We start from the raw sequence: 18,910 nt of genomic DNA, 5'->3' as shown, positions 1-18,910 counted from the left end.
AGCAGATCGAAGGTAGCAATGATGGCAGCACTTCCTTCCTCCTATCCTTCACTGCTTCAAAGCTAAAGAAGCATCTGTAGAAGTCTTGGAGCTACTGTTGGAAGGTGGCTTAAGTACCTGACTTTCTTAAGGTGTAGACCATCAAATGGCATAAATTCTATTTCCTATCATCTGAGCACATAAATATCTGGGATAAGATGGTCCAGGCTATTTTATGAATCAGTGGTGACAGCAAATGGAGAACTACTGGATTAAAACTGTTGTTGTATAAGAGGTTAAGACATGTTTTGATTTCTTCTGACCTTTCAGCATGGTCTTCTGAGTGTATGATCATGCAGTAGTTCACAGGAGACTGTTCCTGGTAGATTCTTTGCAACTCTTAAAATAGAATTGATTTGAAAAAGGGTTTGAGTTCTTGCCATCACTTTTGTCATCTCCTGTTTCTCTGTTTCTTTCCACTCTTTTCTGCCTTACCTGTGCTATATCCAGTGAAAGCTGCTTCTGAAAATTAGTTGTCATAGGGTTCAGCTGAGCCTGTGATGGCATTTTGCCAGTCTTCTAATCTAAACTTCAGCTGATTTCTTTGTGGAGAAAGATCACAGTCTATGTCAAAGTGTTAAGAATTATGGTAAAGATTCTGCATATGTTTTACATAATGGTATCATAGGTTCCTTTCTCATATCTAATGTTGACACTAACCTCTCTAAATACATTTCTGAAGTAAAATGTGAATCTTTTAAAAGGTTAAATAGTTTGGCCCCACTAATTTATTTGCAAATGACGGCATTTATTTACAGGATATACAGTTCTAAAATTCTAATGTACTTTTTTTCCTTTTATAGATATGTATTAACTTCAAAGTGGAACTAACAATGGAACCAGATATTATTCGAATGTACTCCTCATCCCCTCCACCACTAGACAATGGAGCTGATGATGATGATGAAGATGAATTTGGAGAATTTGGAGGATTTTCTGGTGTAAGTCCTGCTGGTGTAGCTTTTGCTGATTTTGATACACCAGACTACAGCAATTCAAAGGAGGAGTTTATACCCACAAATCATTTTATCCCGCTTCATGACTATTCTGACAATGTAGCTAGCATTGCAACTTTCACCTCTGTGAAAAATGTTAAAGACTGTATCTCAGAACTTCCTAGTCTTACTAAAGAACTTTCTGATATGTCAGCTACTACTACCAGCAAAGAAAAATCTAAGTTTAGAACTTCAGGTACTGCTTTTAATATAAGTTTAGAAGATGTAAATGAACGAGAGGAACAAAGAGAGAGCACTGGGAAATTGGAGGGTTTTTCTTCTAATGTGGTTAGAACTGATACAGCAGTTGAGAGCCAGGAGGAGCAAATAGATGCTTGTAATGGTGAGAAACTTCCATGTCTAGAGATTCTAACAAATGGATTTGCAGCATTGGACCCCGCAAATCCTCAGGGAACAGAAGATCTAGACAGCATCAGTGATTTAAAGGGACTAAAGACTGTTAGCACCTGTAGTACTGAGCTAAATTTGAACTCGATACCTAGCTCAGGTGAAGACTTTGCAGATTTTGCTACATTCTCAAACAGAAAAACAATCCACTTGGAAGAAACAGGGCTTACAATATGCAGTGTTAATGAAAGAGACTCTCTAAACATTCAGGAAAACAGCATAATAAACAGAGTATCTGAAAGAACTAAAAGAATGGGATTCACTTCTAATAGGAACTACAAAAAAGAGGAAGATATTTGCACTTCAGAAATGAGTTCTGAGCAGGGTCCCACAGCACTAGAAGATAATGAATTCACAATTTCTAGTATGCCTCAAGCAACTAGAAGTTCAATATGCACTACTGAAAATGGGGAAAACAATGAAAGGAGAAAACAATGTGACATACAGAATGGCAAAGATTTTTCTAGGCATGATGATTTTTCTGAAACAGAGGACATCAAAGTTGATAAGTTTGAAAACCTAAGCAATGATCTTGCAGGAGAAAACTTGAGTGATTCTGAAGATACTAAGAATCGTGGAAGTAGTATTGAACTTGCAGCTTCCCTTGATACAAATGATGATTTTGGTGATTTTGGCTCAGTTAGTGCATCTCCCACTTTTAATAATGCTCAAGAATCGATAAATGTTTTGGCTTTACAAGGAACTTCTGAACAACCTGTGCATGTTAGTGAAACTACTGATGATTTTGGTGACTTCAGGGACACAAGTACTGTTTGTCAGCAGCCAGCAAAGTTAGATCAAGCTGAATTAAATCAGTCTGCTGACACTTCAGAATGTGATGCTACCAGTAAAATTTCTTGCTTAGACTTCCAGCATGCTACTAAGGTAGAAAACGGTAACAATAGTGAGTTTGGAGACTTTGATTCAGTGCCAAAACCTCAAGATGAGAGTGTTACTTTTCAGGACTCTGACGACTTTGCAGACTTTAGTTCAGCAGGCTGTAACCAGGCTACCGACTGGAATGCTTTTGAAGATGAACAAAAAGACAGCTGTTCCTGGGCTGCCTTTGGAGATGAGCAAGCTGGTGAATCTCATCACAGAAAAGAGACGTGGCAGTCGCACAGGGCAGGTGCATCAGCGAGAATTGATGGTCCGGTATTCTGCAAGACTGACAGTTTTGCTTTAGCATCTTCCGAAGGAACTAGCAGTAGGCAATCTCAAGAGCCAGCGCCTTCAGTACAGGTAAAGGTTTTTTTTGGTTCTGTTTATTCAGTATTGTTCTGCTCCTGTGCATACAGCTTTTCCTGGTTCCTGCTCTTGTGTACAAAGAATGTCTGTGTAGTTTGTTTGTCTTGAGGGAGAGATTTATTTTGTGGGTGAGATGGGCTGGCATGAAATAGTATGCAGTATTTGCATCTTTTGCACTGTTATTTCCTGCAGAAAAGTGGGCGGGTATGCGGGGACTTGTGTGCTTCTGTTTTGACAGTTATAGGTGCTTCTTTAGATGAAATAATTGAAGGACTCAGCCATCATTAAGCATTTCAGAGTGTGTGATATTTCTTTCTTTGCTTCATAGTTTACTTGCTGCTTTGGCTGTAACTTCATATAAATTCTTTGTGATCTGATGTTGCCTTTTTATAAAATAATAGTTTGATTGGAAGCAGGCATTATTGATTCCATATTTATTTATAAAAAATATATGTATATGATATATAAAAGCAAAATAAACTGCTTCCTTATAGCTGCTGCTGTATCTAAACTAGAATTTGAGGCAGGGTAAAGTAGACAGGGTAATTTCTTTCCTGCATACCCTTAGTTTTATGCCTTATTTGCTAAAGTGCACAACAATTCCTAATTAACTGACTAGCTCTTTGCCAGTCGTCTTCAAGATGTGTGCCTGTTTTCTTATTTGTGTATGTAAAAAAAATATACACGTGGATAGATACTCGCGCATGTGCATATAAGTACATATATGCATGTGTATATATATACACACACATTTGTATATGTATTTAATATTACACTTTCAAAATTCAGAACAGAAATTTGAAGGGAATTTTAAACTCAATACTTTGTAATCGTATCATCCCGGATGAGTAGTTCAGAGGACGCTCTGTCTTTCTGAAACATGTAGTGGCACCAGCAGTAAAGGGTGCTAATGTGTATCTAAAAGATACAGGTTTCTCCTGGCAACGAAAGAAAATGAGATAAGTCCCTTCTTATCAAGACCTTGTCTAGACTTGGAGACAGCCCTGCCTCATTCAGCTTGCTGTCAGTGACAGATGAAACGCCTGTTCAGAAGAAGGTTGCGGGAGCTGGGAGTTTGCAGGCACCGGCAGATGGAACGGAGCTTTTCCGACTTAGCATCGGCTTTTGTCACCTTAAAAGGTGTGAGCTTGAGCTCCTGATATTTCCTGCTTGCTGTCTCGTTTGGTGGCTGAAACACCAAACTTCAACGGTGCTTCACAAGACCCCAAAAAGGCATTTGTCTTGCAAGTGAACCTGCAGATGGATTTTTGCGCCTATGTGAAACCTTGCTTATTTGCAGGGATCACCTGAATGCGTGGTTCCATTTTCAAGATGAAAGCACAAACTTAATATTGTTACCTCCTTGGTTACTTGTTTGTGGGAGAGGAGAGTACCTGGGTCATTGATGCAACTAAGCTATATAGTTCCTGTTTCCACTTGAAAAAGACTACTGAATTTGAAAAAATTGGAGGGTATTGGGGGGGGTGGGGGGTGTCAGGAAGAGGTTGGTATGTATTCCAGTAGATCGTACTGGTAGGGAAAGACTGAATGTTCTAAAGATCTATTTTTACTTAGAAATTTCCAATATTTTTGTATCAGTCATAAATTTCAATTGAAAACCTCCTGAATTTAGGTGCTTATAAAAGCAGAACCTTCAGAGGTTCTGTAATCTTTTTTTTTTCCCAAGTCTACTTTAACAAAAGATAAGCCAAATTACGATGAAAGATCGTCAGTGATTTCTGATGAAGTCATACAGTGGTTTGGTTAGATTGTAAAATCAGTTTTTAGACTTCAATATTTCTTAATTCCTTCTAGTAATACTACCATCAGTTGAGATTGTTCAGGTATAAAGCTATGTTCTGCCTCTTCTGCTGGCAAGGAAGCACAGCTCAGAATGTCTTACTCAAATTAGCCATAGAGGAAGTGTAGCTGGTAAGTCTTCTCTGTTGCAATAGTTTACTTAGCCTTGCAACAGTTAGTAGCAACTAACTTTTTTTTTTTTTTTTTTTAATTATCCCCTAGAACAGTAGATAACACGTTTTCAAAACTTTTTGCACTCAGGAAGTACTTAAAGTTTTGGAGGGGTCTGTTGTAATCTTTTTACCCACTTTTAAAAAACAACTTCATTTTAATCTTAAAGTAGTAATTCTGTGTTTACTGCATAGAGCCATAGTTTAGTAAATAGCAGTTACAAACACCGTCTATCTTGTATTTTCTACATGTTGATGTAAGTTGAGTCAGCATCAGCCAAGAAATAGTCTTAGTACTTTGCATGCAAATTTCTAGGAAAATTAAACTCAAATTTTGATCAGTTTTATTGCTTTCACTTAAGAGAATGTCATTGAGGTAGAAACTTGAAGCACAGCGTTTTAAAGTGTTTGCTGATCTTTTATTTCCCATACATCAAAGTGAAGATCTGGAGCTATTTGAGGCAAAAGCAGGTATCTCTGCAGGCAAAATGAAGCTAGAGAGAGGTAAGCGAACAAAAAGTCTTTATTACCCTGGCCAGAGAGGGGTGAGGAGCAGTAGATCACTTTCTTTAATGTATAACAGCTTGGGGTTACTGCTAGAAATGCTGAGAAGCACTTGCTATAGCAGCTTAAAGGGAGCAGGGCATGCAAGAGAGGACTACAGCATGTATTAGACACTTGAGATGTGAAAATTGAGACCTCTGCACAGGCTAAAGGTGAACTGGCACAGTTTACAAGGTACAGTGTACACTTGGTCTGTACTGCTGAAGCTAGAGAAGTCATTCTAATGTGGTGGTATAATCATTTTGAAAGAATGGTATATAAACAAAATGACTCGATTTGTACTTCTTTACTTTTCAATAATGTTTTTTGTACAAATACTGCTTTTGTACACTTAGCCAGCAGCATTCCTGTTTAAATGTAGAAATGATGTATGCAGCAATTTTCATCCTTCGGAATGCAGCATGAAAGGAAGGTTATTTACCAGTAGCTCGAGTTCCTTTGCCAATATGGGCTTTTTATATTTTCTTTTGTGTTTTCTTAGTCCACCTATTTTGTTGTGAAGGAGGCAGCAAAGTTCTGTGCTTTCTGAATGTGGTCCTCATCATGAGGAGTATGTTAAGCAAACTATTCTAAAGATTCTGGAATTGGCATAATGCTTAATTTAAATTTACACTTCACTTGAGAATTTGTATTTGACTAATCATTCCAGTTTTACTTATAAAATGTGGAAAATAAAAGGGGAAAATAAGGTTCTTGTGGCTTTTTTTTTTCCTTATGCAGCAACATCCAACAGCAAAAGGTTCATTGCATATTTTCACCTTTGCCTTTGGTCTTAAAGACTCTCAGAATGCTGCTTGTGGTTTGAAGTGTGGAATTTGTAACATGCTGACCTTCACTGTACGGTACAGACTATTATTTGAACCCATATTAATCCTATTGTATACTTCAATCGTTTAACATCTAGCTGAAAATATGTAATTTGTTTCATTATAGCTGTATATTTGCATTTGATACAGATGTGTCTTTGTGTTCACTAAAACTACTTTAGGATCTAGTGGTGGATGAATTGGTTGCTCTAATAGGTCTTAGGTGAACCCGCATTGCGCCATATGCAACAATCCCATTTGTATGATCTACCCGGTCACACTAGTGATCTGAACATACTAGTTAGTTATGTTTCTACGATATACAAGGCTCACAGAAAAGCTTTCTTCCATGAGGTAGGGTTGAACATTCCTTAGCAGCGAGGAGAAAGTTATTCTGCCTTACAGTACATTAACAGTGAATTAATATTAGCTAATACTATAATACAGGGCTTAGCAAAGCACCTGAGCAGTTTTTACCTATGTTAACCATGTGGGTGGGTAAATACCACTGTGCCTCGCTATATTCAAGGAGTATAAGAGGGAAGTATTTAGAGAGGCAGACAAAATGAACATTGGTTTGGTTGGAAGGCCAAAACTCTCATCTGATTTAGCTGAGAGTTGACAAATCCTGGAAAGGGAGGAATGGAAAGCTGGAAGTTCCTTGAAGTGGATTTTAAAATCCTCCTTTTATCAGAGAGCCTCTAGCTCTTCAGATTATGTGTACGGTGTGGCTGATGTACACTTAATAAGCCACAAGTAAGCAGCAAGCCAAGGGGAAACGAAACAAAAAAACAGGGAATCGCTGTCGTGCAGAGAGTACTTTCTGCCTTGTGCAATGAATGAAGTGTCATCCTCTTGGAAAAAAGTAATTATGACCGTAAAGACTTCAGCCTCCCTGTTCACTGAGATAAGTTAAGATAGTGTTGGCCAAATTAAGTTCAGACAGTTGGATAACAGCTTGCAGTGTAAATATATTTGTCTAGAAGGGGTCTTGTTGAAGTTCATAGGACAGTTCTTGAGTACGTGCAGCTGTAGAACTGACAGAGCAGACTGTTAAAAGTAGCCCATGAAATTGCTGCGTTTCAGAAGAGGCTGGCTAAGGAGGTCTTGCATAAGAAGATAGTATAAGGGTGGCTTTTTCTGTGGTTGCACTAGCGTTTCTGTCTACCTACAGCAGAATCTTATTTTCTAGCTTGTTGATGCAAGTTTTGTCTACTTCCTTTCTACTTCCTCGCAGAGCCCAACCGAGAAATTCCTGCAGCAGCACTAGACGCTAAGGTGACATGCTGAGAAGGGTAATAAGCTTTGGCTAGGTCAGGGCCTGTTAAACTGCAGTTTGACAGAACAAGATTTGATACCTTCTTTAGTTGAGGGAAAATGGATGTGTGAGCCTTCCAGGAAAAAGGGAGACAGCTCCACATTCCTACACTTAGCTTTCCTGTGCGTTATTATTGTCCATCAAGCAGCAGAAGAGCAGGGAAGTCCTGTTCAGTGCTAACACTGTTAGTCCTGCTAACACTTTCAGAATGAGTTTACTCTGTTTCTCATTGCTTGCAGTGAGATCTTTTTTAGCTTTTGTGGCATCATGTTCGATGGTCTAACTAAATAACATTCTCTGGCTGACATATAAATCTCAGTTTAGGGCCAGTGTTTCCATTATAAATTATCTGCAATAATAAAAATGAAACAGTTTGCTTTTCTGCTTCTAAGAATCTTTGTGGCACTGCCTTAGCTGCTTTTCTTCAGGGGGTAGAGGGGGAAGAAAAACTGTCCCATTTGGATCATGAACGTTAAACTTTTTTGTTCTTTGTAAGCTTTGCTTCGTCTCTTTACTCAGGGTTTTTCTGCCTGCAGCTCTTCCATGGCTTGTATGAAGATGCTCTGTTTACCCAGCAGAGCCTGCACACTAGAGAAATAAATAAATTGTTGCTATGTGGAAGGCACAGTGATTCTTGGTCTAAGGAACCCCTAGACCTCTCCAAAGGAAAATTCTGCCCCTGCTTAACTGAGTGTGTGCTTTGTTTGTTTATACGCATTTAACTGTTCAGCTTTGTTCCTTGATAGCCTGAGCCCCATAGCTATGGAGACCCTCTGAAGCTGTGCTCATCTTGGTGAGTTTCAGTCACTTAAATCAGCTTCTCAGCTTAATTATGTTCATGGTAAGGTCAAAAAAAAAAAAAAAAAAGTGGTGGTGGGGAGAGTAAAGGTACAGAGGCAAACATGTTCATAAAAATATGTCTCAGTTGATGTTATAAAACTGAGCATAAGGCATTTCTCACTTCTCTATTTTGTTAAAATGGGCATAAAATACCTGTGTTAGAGCAGTGAGTGAATGATATAAGTAATTAAAATTTTCACTTTCTTTTCTTGGCTTCTGGCCCCTGCTCTTTGTTCTGCCATCTGTTGAGAGCCTTCGCTTAACTTCTGAATTGTAACTTGCTGATCATGTCCATACAGACTTTCTCCCTCCCTCTCCTAAATTATACATTTAGCATCTTATTTCCTTCTTATGCTCACTCTGTTTCCTTTCTTTTGTTCTTTCTGTCAGCTAAGACGTGAATATCTTAAGTGATCTCCATAATTTAACGTAACTTACATCCTGCTCATATTTATTCTTAAGGCTCTCTGTTGCTAGATTTTACTCGGTCACACCAGCCGATCCTCTGCCCGTCCCAGTTCTGTGTCTGCTGGGCTCAGCGCAGAGCTTGAAGGCTGCTGCCTCAAGGGCCCCTCGCACCGTGCAGCAGGGAAGAGGAGGGCTGGGGTGGGAGAAACGGACCGAGAAACAAGGCTGTCCCTGCCCGTGGGAAGTGGGGCAGGAGGGAGGGACAAAGTGCCGCTCCGCTCTTTACCTTCCAGCACGAGGAGAGTTTCGCTGGATTAACTTCTGTGTCCACTCCGCAGCTGAGGCAGTGAGGAGCATGGAGAGAAGTGGGGAGAAAGAGAGCCTTTCCCCTGCGCCCAGCGTTCCCCGCAACCGCACTCAGAGTGCATTACAGTAATCGCACTACGAAGGCTTCAAGTGATCTCGGCTGTCACCATAGCATAGCCCAAACATACTGTTTTTATAGCAAGCTTTAATATCTGTCCTTTTCCAAACTCTGAAGACAGAGAGTGAGCTGTCGCTGTTGAGTTCCCGCCAAGATGGCTGGAAGGATTGATCTAGTGCGCCACATTGTCAGCAAAGATCTATGGTGTGGAAGGCGTCTGTTGATTGTGTAGCCTTCTGATAAAGAGTAAGGGGTTTACAAGTTGTGTAAACCGGCTGTGTGGGATTTTTAGCTCTGAGGACTGGACGTCTCTCCCCTCTCACCCTATTTATACAGCCAAAGAGATAAAATTTAATCCTGGGCTTGTAATTCTCCTTTGATATTTTGATTATTTCAGATGGTGATTACCACAATATGTTAACTGTTTATCAGAAACTTTTTGCGGTTTCAGAAACTGAGTCTCTGAATTTATCCCTGTTTGGAGCAGCATAGCTAATTTTTAGAGTGGCAGCTGTGGGCTTTGTTCACATCTTCAGTAAGTGCCTTGAATTACTCGTCTCAAATTGCAGTGCAGATCACTTGGTTATCAAATACTTTTACTGCCATGAAAAGTTGGGAAAAGTGGGGGAGGGGTTTAAGCACAGTTGTCACTAAACCCAGGAAGAAAGCTTTTTCACAGTGGAGAAGGCATATTTCCTAATACGTCTTGGGGGGGAAAGGGGGTTGGAAATTTCCCCACTGTAACTTACATATGAGTGAATTTTTCCTCCCAAAAGACATGGCACTAGTGTGTGTGTAATAGAATTAGTATTTGCTGATGGTCTGAACAGTATATTCATATTTGTAGAAGATGAACTACTTTTACATATTTTAAACTTTTAGTTTTGGTAATGCCCTTTTTACCCAGGAGCTGTCAGGGCAGTATCTCATTACCAATTAGATGAACCAGTTCAGCTGCTTCCTTCAGAGAAATTACCACTGCCTGAGGGAGATGTCTGTGCACTCATCCCTATGTCCATTTGTACATATTGAATTCTTCCTATCTGCTGTAGAAACCATTCTTCTTTCTAACGTGTATAAATAAAGCCAAGCACTCCTGGAAATTAGAAAAGACATAAAAAGAAGTGTAAAGATTGCTTTAATTAAACTGTTCCTGAAATTTTGAATTTTGATACACAATTTTCTCTCTCCCTCTCTCCTCTCCCCCCCTTTTTTTTAAAGCACAAATTTGAATTTGAGTGCTGACAGATGCTCCTTGACTCTTTGAGACTTTCCCTTAACTCATTTATTACCTAGGTAAGCTAGATTTCTAGCAAGCTGTTTCAAAGTCGCCAGCACATTCTCAGATGTTGGTCTGGTTGAAGAAACCCGATGCCTTGCTATTGTCATGATACATTACCTTTCGTCTGCGTTTTCCTCTTCAATGGGGATATGCATTTCTGCTGTATTACAGAAATGAAGTAAGCTTTGCCCATTCATATAGTATAATGGCAACTGATGCATTGTAGGCAGCATTGGGATTTAAAATTGAAATAGAACATGCTTTTTACAAGTTTAAAAAGAACAATTCTGGAATATTGTGTAGTTTTACTTCTAAAAATTAGTATCTCAGTTTTGGTCAACAAAAACAAAGCAGTCTATACGTAATGTGAATCTTGCTTTGTGGCCAAAATAATTGGGCTTAGAACATGATTAAATGTAAAAGGATAGTGATACACTGTAAAATGTGAGTCATTAAAGTACAGTCAGAGAATATCAGAGACCTAATGATGAGGAAAAGAAAAAATGCTAGTCACGTGTGCCAGGTCCTTTGATAATATAATAATTATGGGATTTTGATGCAATGCTTTACAAACACCTAATGACTGAGGATGGTGGCTGCCCCTGCGTGGCCGGCCTTCCATTCACAGATAGGAAAACTGAAGAGCTGATGTTTTAAGCAAGCTAATTTTGCTGCTCTGTGCAGTTTGCAGCTGAATAGGGAGAAAGAGGCAGCAGACTTGGCTGGTGATTCCTGACTCATCAGCCTGCGGCCCGGGGCTCCGAGTCGGGGTCCCCTGCCAGCGGGTTGCGTGCCCCTGCGTCAGGCTTCCCGGGCTGCCCTCGCTCGTGGGCATGCTCCGTGCCTGCCTTAGCTGAGACGAGCAAAAAGGCAAGTTTTCAAATAAAAATTAAAATAAGAAACATTGTATGTAGCTCTTACGGCAGTGATAAAGGTACTCTGTGTGCCTGACCACTTGTTCCGACTCTTATCAGTCGGTCTAATTGAAATACGTAGCTTCCTCCTGCAGGCCGTCAGTCTGCGGCTAGGGCTCGCCGCTGCAGCGTTTCTCCCCGCCCCGGCTGGGAGGGCTCGCTCGTGCCCAGCTGCTCCAGGCTGCGGCCCGCACCTTTCTTGCCTCTAGCCCAGCTGTGCGGCTGCCGGAGGAGCTGCTTGTTGCGCTCCCTGGGGATCCCTTGCAGCTCTCTGCTCAACTGGGGCAGGTTTTGCCCCAGCGTGGATTCTGCAGTGATACCGATTCCCAGCTTCTCCCAACTTCAGCCAGGGCCCGGAGGAGCTCTTAGAGGAAGGCAGGCCGTCTTTCCTGGGCCTCGGATTCAGATTTTGAGATTACAGAGCTCGGTCGGTTGAAAACCAGCTTGCCAGGCTTCCTTGGCGGTGCAGCTGTGCTTGCACGGCCTCTGCCCGAGCGTAGGTTTGCACGTGTGGCCTTGCTGCTGGCGTGTGCAGCATCTCCGCGGGAGAGCTCTGCTGGCGTGGCTGCGGTACCCCGCCAGCACGCGGCGGGATGCTCCTGGGATTTACGCCTGCTGGCTCTCTCTGCCCCTTTCCCCAGTAGAAAAGCAGGTGCTGGAGCTGCTGGGTGCTGTCCCGAGTGGTGCAGCTGGGCATCCCAAAGGTGGCTGCTGAGGAAGTCCAAACTAGAAAGACAGAAGTGCTCATTTGGGGCCAGGCTTGCTTCTCCTTCCCCTAGCAAGGAGGGAGATTCAGGTGCTTCTGTGGGTTTTTTTTGTTTGTTTAATAAAGTGAAGCTTTTTTTTTTTTTCTTCTTTCTTCCCACAAGCATACTTTGCAATCAGTACTTTTTACATTACTGGTAAGAGATTGCTGGTTGCCTGTTTTTAACTGGCTGAACTACAGAAAACTTACGTTCTGTTTCACTGATATATGTTTGACGTCTGAGACAGTTCATGGAGCTATAATAAAGGTGAAATTCTGTGGCTGTGTGGAAATACAACGGGGAAGAAGGTAGAAAATCTATGAAAACTTTCTGTCAAAAAAAGATTTCTGATTTTTGGCAGCAGGGGGTGCTTTCTTTTGTTTTTTCTTCTTCAGTGTTAGATCCAGCAACACTTTACACTGCCAAGGTTCAAAGTGGTAAGAATTTGAGCATTCTCCAGTGTGTGTTGTGGAACTTAAAGTGCAGGAAGCCATCAGTACCATTATGTGCTCTTTATAACGCTGAGACCTTATCCTACCCAGTAGCAGTGATAGAGGCAGCGATGGACAGGAAATGGAAGAGGATATTTTCTGCGTTATGAAACTTAAAAACCCTTTCTGGCTTTCTCGGAAGGTGCCAGATGAAAGCCTCCTTTCTCCCAAGGGACACTAAGTGATGGTGATGTCAAGACAAGGTTGTAGCTGCTTTGAGAAGCAGGAAATGATTCTGTGAAATCCTGCTTAGTCTCTGAAACCCGTGGAATAATAGCCCTCCCCCCCAAACGTCTGGATGTTTGCAGTTAGATACTCCTGTCATGGGTTTATAATCCACAATAAGATGATAATAAGATAGTGGAAAGAAGGTCAGATGAGACTAATGCTGATAAAGTTGCAATTGCATAAATCACGCTGCAATCTAGCTGGCTTCATATTCAACTAAACTAAACTTGATAGGGTTTTTTGTTGTTGTTTTTATTTGACAAGGATAGAAACATTCCCAAGGCTGGGTTTTAACCCCTACAGAAGGATAGCATTCAGCATCAACTGGCTAATGGTGAATGGGAGGAAAGAGGAATCACTGGGAGAAAAGTGATTCTTCTATTTATATTTTAAAAATACGGGGAAAAAAATACACATAAGTAGGCTTTTGGGGAAAGAAATTAAGGCATTGCTACTTAAACGGCAACATTTTAGAATTCCTCTTTTTCTTCAGTTATGTTGGTCTGGGAAAGTTCTCTTTGAGAGCCAAATAAATCTTTCAAATATTTTTTGGTAAGCGATATATTTAAATGCCTTAATGTTAGTCAGGTATAATACAGAAGAGCTATCATCTGAACCATACGAAATGAAGCTGCGTTACAGTTTTCTTACATCTGAATCATATTGATGATGATAACTTTTTAGGAGGCGTGCAGTCTTTGAAAATATGATGAAAAAACATTGATAGTCCAGAGTCAGGATTACAGTGTGAGCATGTTGCACTTGAAGTGAAGTTTTGAGAGACCTTTAACTGCATGCATCTTCTAAGAAGTTGCAGCTGTGTTCTGAATCAACGTTGTGTCTTGAGTTTAGATTTAAGTGTATTGTCATTAAGTGAAATCAGGGTGTTTTCAGTTTGCAGTGTTCAACACCAGACGCATCTGGCATTTACTCAGATGCATCTTGAGTAAATATAACTCAGTATCTGTTGTACGTCTTTTTTGCTATTTCATAACAAAGGCTGAATCTGGTAAGAACTGTTTTGAACCCTTATGTAAATGCTCACTTGGCAGAGGGTAAAGACACTTACTGTTTCTCAGTAGCTGCAACTTGTATGTGGTGTATTAAGGGTCTTTTGATCCTCTGACACTTGCACGCCATGTGGTAAGTGAGGCTTTGTCTGAACTATACACTGTTTTCTATCTTTTAAATTTATTTTTAGAATTTTTACTCATTATTTTCTTTAAAGCAGTTAACAAATTTTAACACAAATATTTTCCTCTTTGATTTAGACAACATTGTTAAGTCGTCTGGAACGAATATTTGAAGTCTGTTTTCCTTCCATGCCTGTTCTTGAAATTGAAGAAGAAATAAGTTCCTTGAATCATTTGTTGGAAGCAGATGAAAAGCAAATGACAACTGAGGAGACCTTAGCAAATAGTGGGTAAGAAGCCACTAACGCAACAAACTTAAAATAAGTTAGAAATGTATAATTGTCAAAAACTTACATAGCAGAATTTCGACATGACCTTCAAGTATATTGAAAGACTATAGAGTAAAAATGAGGCATCTAGTTGAATGCTTATCTTTCAGTGATGACATATATCAGTAGTATTTCACACAGTCAGAAGCTTTTCATCTTTTTAGTGATGTCTATATGAATTAGTTGATTAGAATGTGGCTTATTACTTGCTATAAATTGCTGTTTTTATTTGTGTGATGATCAAGTCTAAGTAGGCCTTGTTATGTCTGCTGTGGACATCGTTTTCCAATTATAAGTCTGAAAAATAATTGTTCCGAGAATCCTGTGCAGTTTTAATTCCCTTGAGTATTATGTTTGGGCATAAGTTTAATTGGAATGTGTAATACGTCACTCCTAGTAAAAACTAGTAGAATATTTGTTCAAAGCTGCTAAGTTGTTCTTGTTGATAACTTAATTTATGATGGGTTGTATAGGGAACTGATGGACGTGTGGACAGAGCTGCAGGATATCCATGATGCATATGGACTGAGATACCAGTGGGGTGGCTCCCACAGCAACAAAAAGCTTTTGTGCTCCTTGGGAATCGACACAAGAAATATTGTGAGTCTGTCAATAAAACTTGTTTTCTCTATAATTGAGCTGCTTTAAATGCAGAACTGTGCACGTGTTTTTGTGTCAATGCTCATCTCTTAATAGCATAGCTGCACTGAAAATGGGTTTTCATGACAGACTGTTTTACCATTTTTTTTGTACACTGTGTTAATATTAAAAGGTGCATTAAACACTTGTGTTAAATCTGTCATATATTTATTCTATGATAATAATCTTAAACAAATTTTATAAAACTTTGATTTTTTTTCTTTAATCAGCTCTTTACAGGCAACAAGAAACAGCCTGTTATAGTACCCATGTATGCAGCGGGACTGGTAAGCTTTTTCGTTGTTATTTTTGTATTATAATTCCCATGACAATAACAGTAATACTGAAACATCTTAAATGACATTAAGCACCAGGGGTGCTGAAAGGTATCTGTATAAGTTTATTATATCATAGGAAACAGTTGAAACACTAAAAAAAGAAAAAAGAAAGAAAACTGCATGTAAGAGATTTTAGTATTTTTTCAATGGAAAAAGTATTGATTTATTCATTTAATAAAGTAGGCTAGCTAGTCCAATCTTAGCTTGAGACATATTTTAAAAAATGAAGAATGAATCAGAGCAGTATATTAATGTGTATGGATTGCTGAAATTCTTCTTTTAACTGTTAAATACAAGTTACAGATTTAAGAAAGTCAACTAAAAATTGACAAGAGTTACTTAAACTAGAAGATTAAATAGTTGTCAAAAATGCTAATGGAATATTAAAGTGAATCAAGCCATCAGTCCACATCAGCAGCTGCAGGAAGGCCTGACATTAAGACCAGATGTTTCAAAGGAAGTTTGAAGAAAATCCCTGCTAGACATTTGTGGATTTCTTTGGAAAATGTGTAGGAAGTTTTCTCAGCACACTCAAGCTTTATTCAACTGTTTATCTGATAGACTGTTTATTAATTACTGATTGTATCTCAATATTCCGAGATCAAGAGAGAAGGATGGTAATGTTTTGCAGTGTTATTGGCATATCAATCTGTAAATTACCAACGTATATATGGCTGTGTTTGCATATCCATGTATATGTTCGTACAGGAACCGAAGTTCTGTAGGGTTTCTGTCTGCTCCACCTCTTCTTCCCCCCTCCTGCATCCAGTAAAAGCTATTTTACTATAATAGGCTATTCATGCATACAAGAAACGTAGTATGCACAGTATTGTTCGCTTGCCCCAAGTACTTATTAAAAATAGCAAGTGTAATTTAGACTTTTACAGACTGTAAAGGAGACCCGAGTAACCTAACACGGTGAGATCGACTATTTTCACTTAAGCCCATAATTAATGATTCCCATTTAGCGTCTCTGTATAATGACTATAGCAGTAAAAACATTCAAAAGATAAGATTGCTGTTTTTGCTAGTCTGAGCAAAACTGATACGTTCTGTTTCTGGAAACTTGTTTTTTGTTGTGTGGGGTTTCTTTTAATATGGTCATTCACAAATTGAAAGTAAAAAGACTGCAGTTTTATGTTTTAAATTGACACAATGTCTAGGTTATTGATACAGTATCTAGGTTAATTTTTTAGAGTGACTTCTAGAGTCAATTTCTAAAGCAGTTGTTTTCTGATATCAAGGTCAACTCATGCACTTTGGGTATAAGCATGGTATTCTGATAAACACAGAGATAAAACATCTCTTACTAATTGCTAATTTTTTTCATGTAATATGTATTTGGGAGCAAGTTTATACTGTACACAGTGTGTGCAGGTTTTTTCCTAAACAAATTGTTGTTGCTGATCAATCACTTCCTAAAGTGCTTTTGTACTTAGGCACACAATAAGCTGCATAGAGGTGATGTTAGGAGCAAAGTGACTTGCTGCTTTCTCTTGCGATACTGCTTTATCTGTTTCTCTTCTGTCCAAAAGAATTGATTTACTCTGCTAAATTTCGGGCTCCTTAGCATGTCATAGAAATCCTTGACTGTGGAACAGCTAATCTTGGTGGCTAATTTCCTGAAATTAATTTAAAATGTGCTTGTAACAAATTCAGTGGTTTTGTTTCGGGATTTTCTTTGGTCATATATCATTGTTCAGTGTTTCAGCATTGCATGTCTTGGTGCAAAATTTTGTCTATCTATCTATATATTTTTTTTTCCACCCTCACTTTTATGCAGGATTATAGAAGGTTTCAGATATCTTTGATATTACTGTTCGGCTTTGAACAGTTTTTGTAAAATTTAAAACATGACTTTATTAGTCTTCCTAAAGCTTTTTAATGCATTTGTTTCCATGGCAATGGTTACAGATCTTAGTATCATTCTACAAACTGATAATTTGACTTGCATCTTCTGAATTACCTAATTGTAAAAATGGAGTGAATGCACTTGTACCTGTCTGATGTGCCACTTGATACTTCTGCAACAGTCTGCACACATTTGGGTGGGGAAAAATGTCCCCTTATCAAGTAACTATTTCCTCCAGCTTAAGTTACGTTCTTGAAAGTTGAAAGCAAGCTCCAGCTAAGAGCTTGAGTTTCTGTTACTGACACTAAAATGTTTCTAAGGCTTCATGAAAGCCTAAGGAACCAGAAGAGACCTTTGATTCTGTTTCTTCCCCCCAGCTCCTCATGTCCCTCTGCACCTCTCACTGAATATGTCCTAGGGAGGTATGATTACCCCCAAGCCACTAGCCGAGGATTGTACTACTACTACAGCATCTTCTCTTTCCTGGTGTCTGCAGTTCTTGGTGTGTGTATATATATATATTTGTGTGTGTGCATGTGTATGATTTTTATTTTTTTAGGGTATGTTAGAACCTACCAAGGAACCTTTGAAACCCATATCTGCAGCAGAAAAAATAGCTTCGATAGGACAGACACCTCCTGTATCACCAGAGATGAACACATGTACACCTGACCAGTTCCAGGTAAAAAATAAACAGAAAGAAAAAGGGGGAAAAGAAAGAATGAGAGAAAACAGGATGACTTGCCTCTTCCTTCATATTTTAAAGATATAGATGGTATGTTCAAAGGCACCGGTACGCAAAGAACAGGTGTTTGTAGTGTCTGATTGAATCTCTGCTCTTGGATCTATTTTTCACGTGTGACTGGAAGGAAGTCTCCATGCTAAGACTGTGGCAGTTGGTGAACAACAGGGAGACCAGCATTTATTAAGAGTCCTGATGATCTCTGTTGCTCTAAAGCAAGTTGCTTTAAAACCAGTGGCCTGTGAGTGGGTTGCTTCCTCAACTTTGAGATGTAACTTCAGAATTGTCCTTCCCCAGGCTAAGGTACTTCCATCTCCTCTTCCCCCACCTCCCCTAAAATTTATCATAGGAAACCATTCTAGTTGTTGGACTGCATCTGTTTTTTTAGATGATTGTTTATGTATATACTTCTGTGTTCTTTTCTGTTTTTCCTTTTCCTTTTGCTCCAAGTGGCATAGAAAGCAGCCTGGCTATCTGGAAGGAGATTCTGGGTATGATCCGTACAAGCAGAGGGACCTGCCTTTTTGATTGCCTGAGTTCTGCTGGCACTTTATACCAAAGTGCTTTCTTGAATGATTATCCACTGAACAGTCCAGTCACTTGGGTAGTTTCTCTGTCTAAGTGTGATACAAAATGAGTTCAGAGTTTGATTTTGAGTTCTGAGTTCTGTGTTTTCTGATAATCTGATAGTAGACCACATAAATGGCCTGTGTGTTAAAATGCACCTAGCTGGCAATTAGTTAGTGGGATATGCTTAGACATTCTAATTTTCAGCATGCCACCACAGTGGTGCTCAGCATATGCTTGGAGAAAGAGATTCTGCTGTGTCCCTCCTTAGCACAGGCCTTTTTTTGGTGAGCTCAGCATCTTCAGGTACCTGTTACGCTTGTGACTGCTGAATGAAGGCATTCCAGAAGGAATTACCCTGGTGCCAGGTTTTTCTGAGCTTAGTGATCTCCGTGAGCATTTTGCTCTGCCATATTACAGAGCTGTAACTGTGACAGGCTTGTACCAGAGGAGAATTTTTTTTTTCCGTTGTCAGCACTGTGGAATAGCACTGACTATGTCAGTTTGGTCAGAATTTTGAATGTTTTGTCGTAATGTATATCTTTGCTGATATATCCTGTTCTGCTTCTCACAAATCCTACAGTGAAACTAAGCATCTGAGCTGTGTATTGGAAGAAGTAAGGAGCTGA

The 18,910-nt window shown here is 39.5% G+C and overlaps 1 protein-coding gene across 7 annotated transcripts in view; it reads left to right on the top strand.

The window, feature by feature from the left end:
- The window catches only part of AFTPH (aftiphilin), a 48,141-nt gene that overhangs the window by 9,948 nt on the left and 19,283 nt on the right, over positions 1–18,910 (top strand). For all 7 annotated transcript variants that reach the window (XR_009957816.1, XR_009957814.1, XR_009957813.1 and 4 more), the window contains exons 2-6: positions 843–2,684; positions 13,953–14,104; positions 14,617–14,743; positions 15,013–15,069; positions 17,532–17,654. Coding sequence is in view for 3 of the 7 variants with exons in the window: in XM_062571428.1 (XP_062427412.1) it covers positions 873–2,684; positions 13,953–14,104; positions 14,617–14,743; positions 15,013–15,069; positions 17,532–17,654 (2,271 nt within the window). In the remaining 4 variants the exon portion in view is untranslated. The remainder of the gene's footprint in view (positions 1–842; positions 2,685–13,952; positions 14,105–14,616; positions 14,744–15,012; positions 15,070–17,531; positions 17,655–18,910) is intronic.

Source organism: Rhea pennata, chromosome 3, assembly GCF_028389875.1.
Source record: "Rhea pennata isolate bPtePen1 chromosome 3, bPtePen1.pri, whole genome shotgun sequence".
Classification (NCBI taxonomy): domain Eukaryota; kingdom Metazoa; phylum Chordata; class Aves; order Rheiformes; family Rheidae; genus Rhea; species Rhea pennata.
Note: the sequence above shows the minus strand (reverse complement) of the source record. Positions and strands in the feature narration are given on the sequence as shown.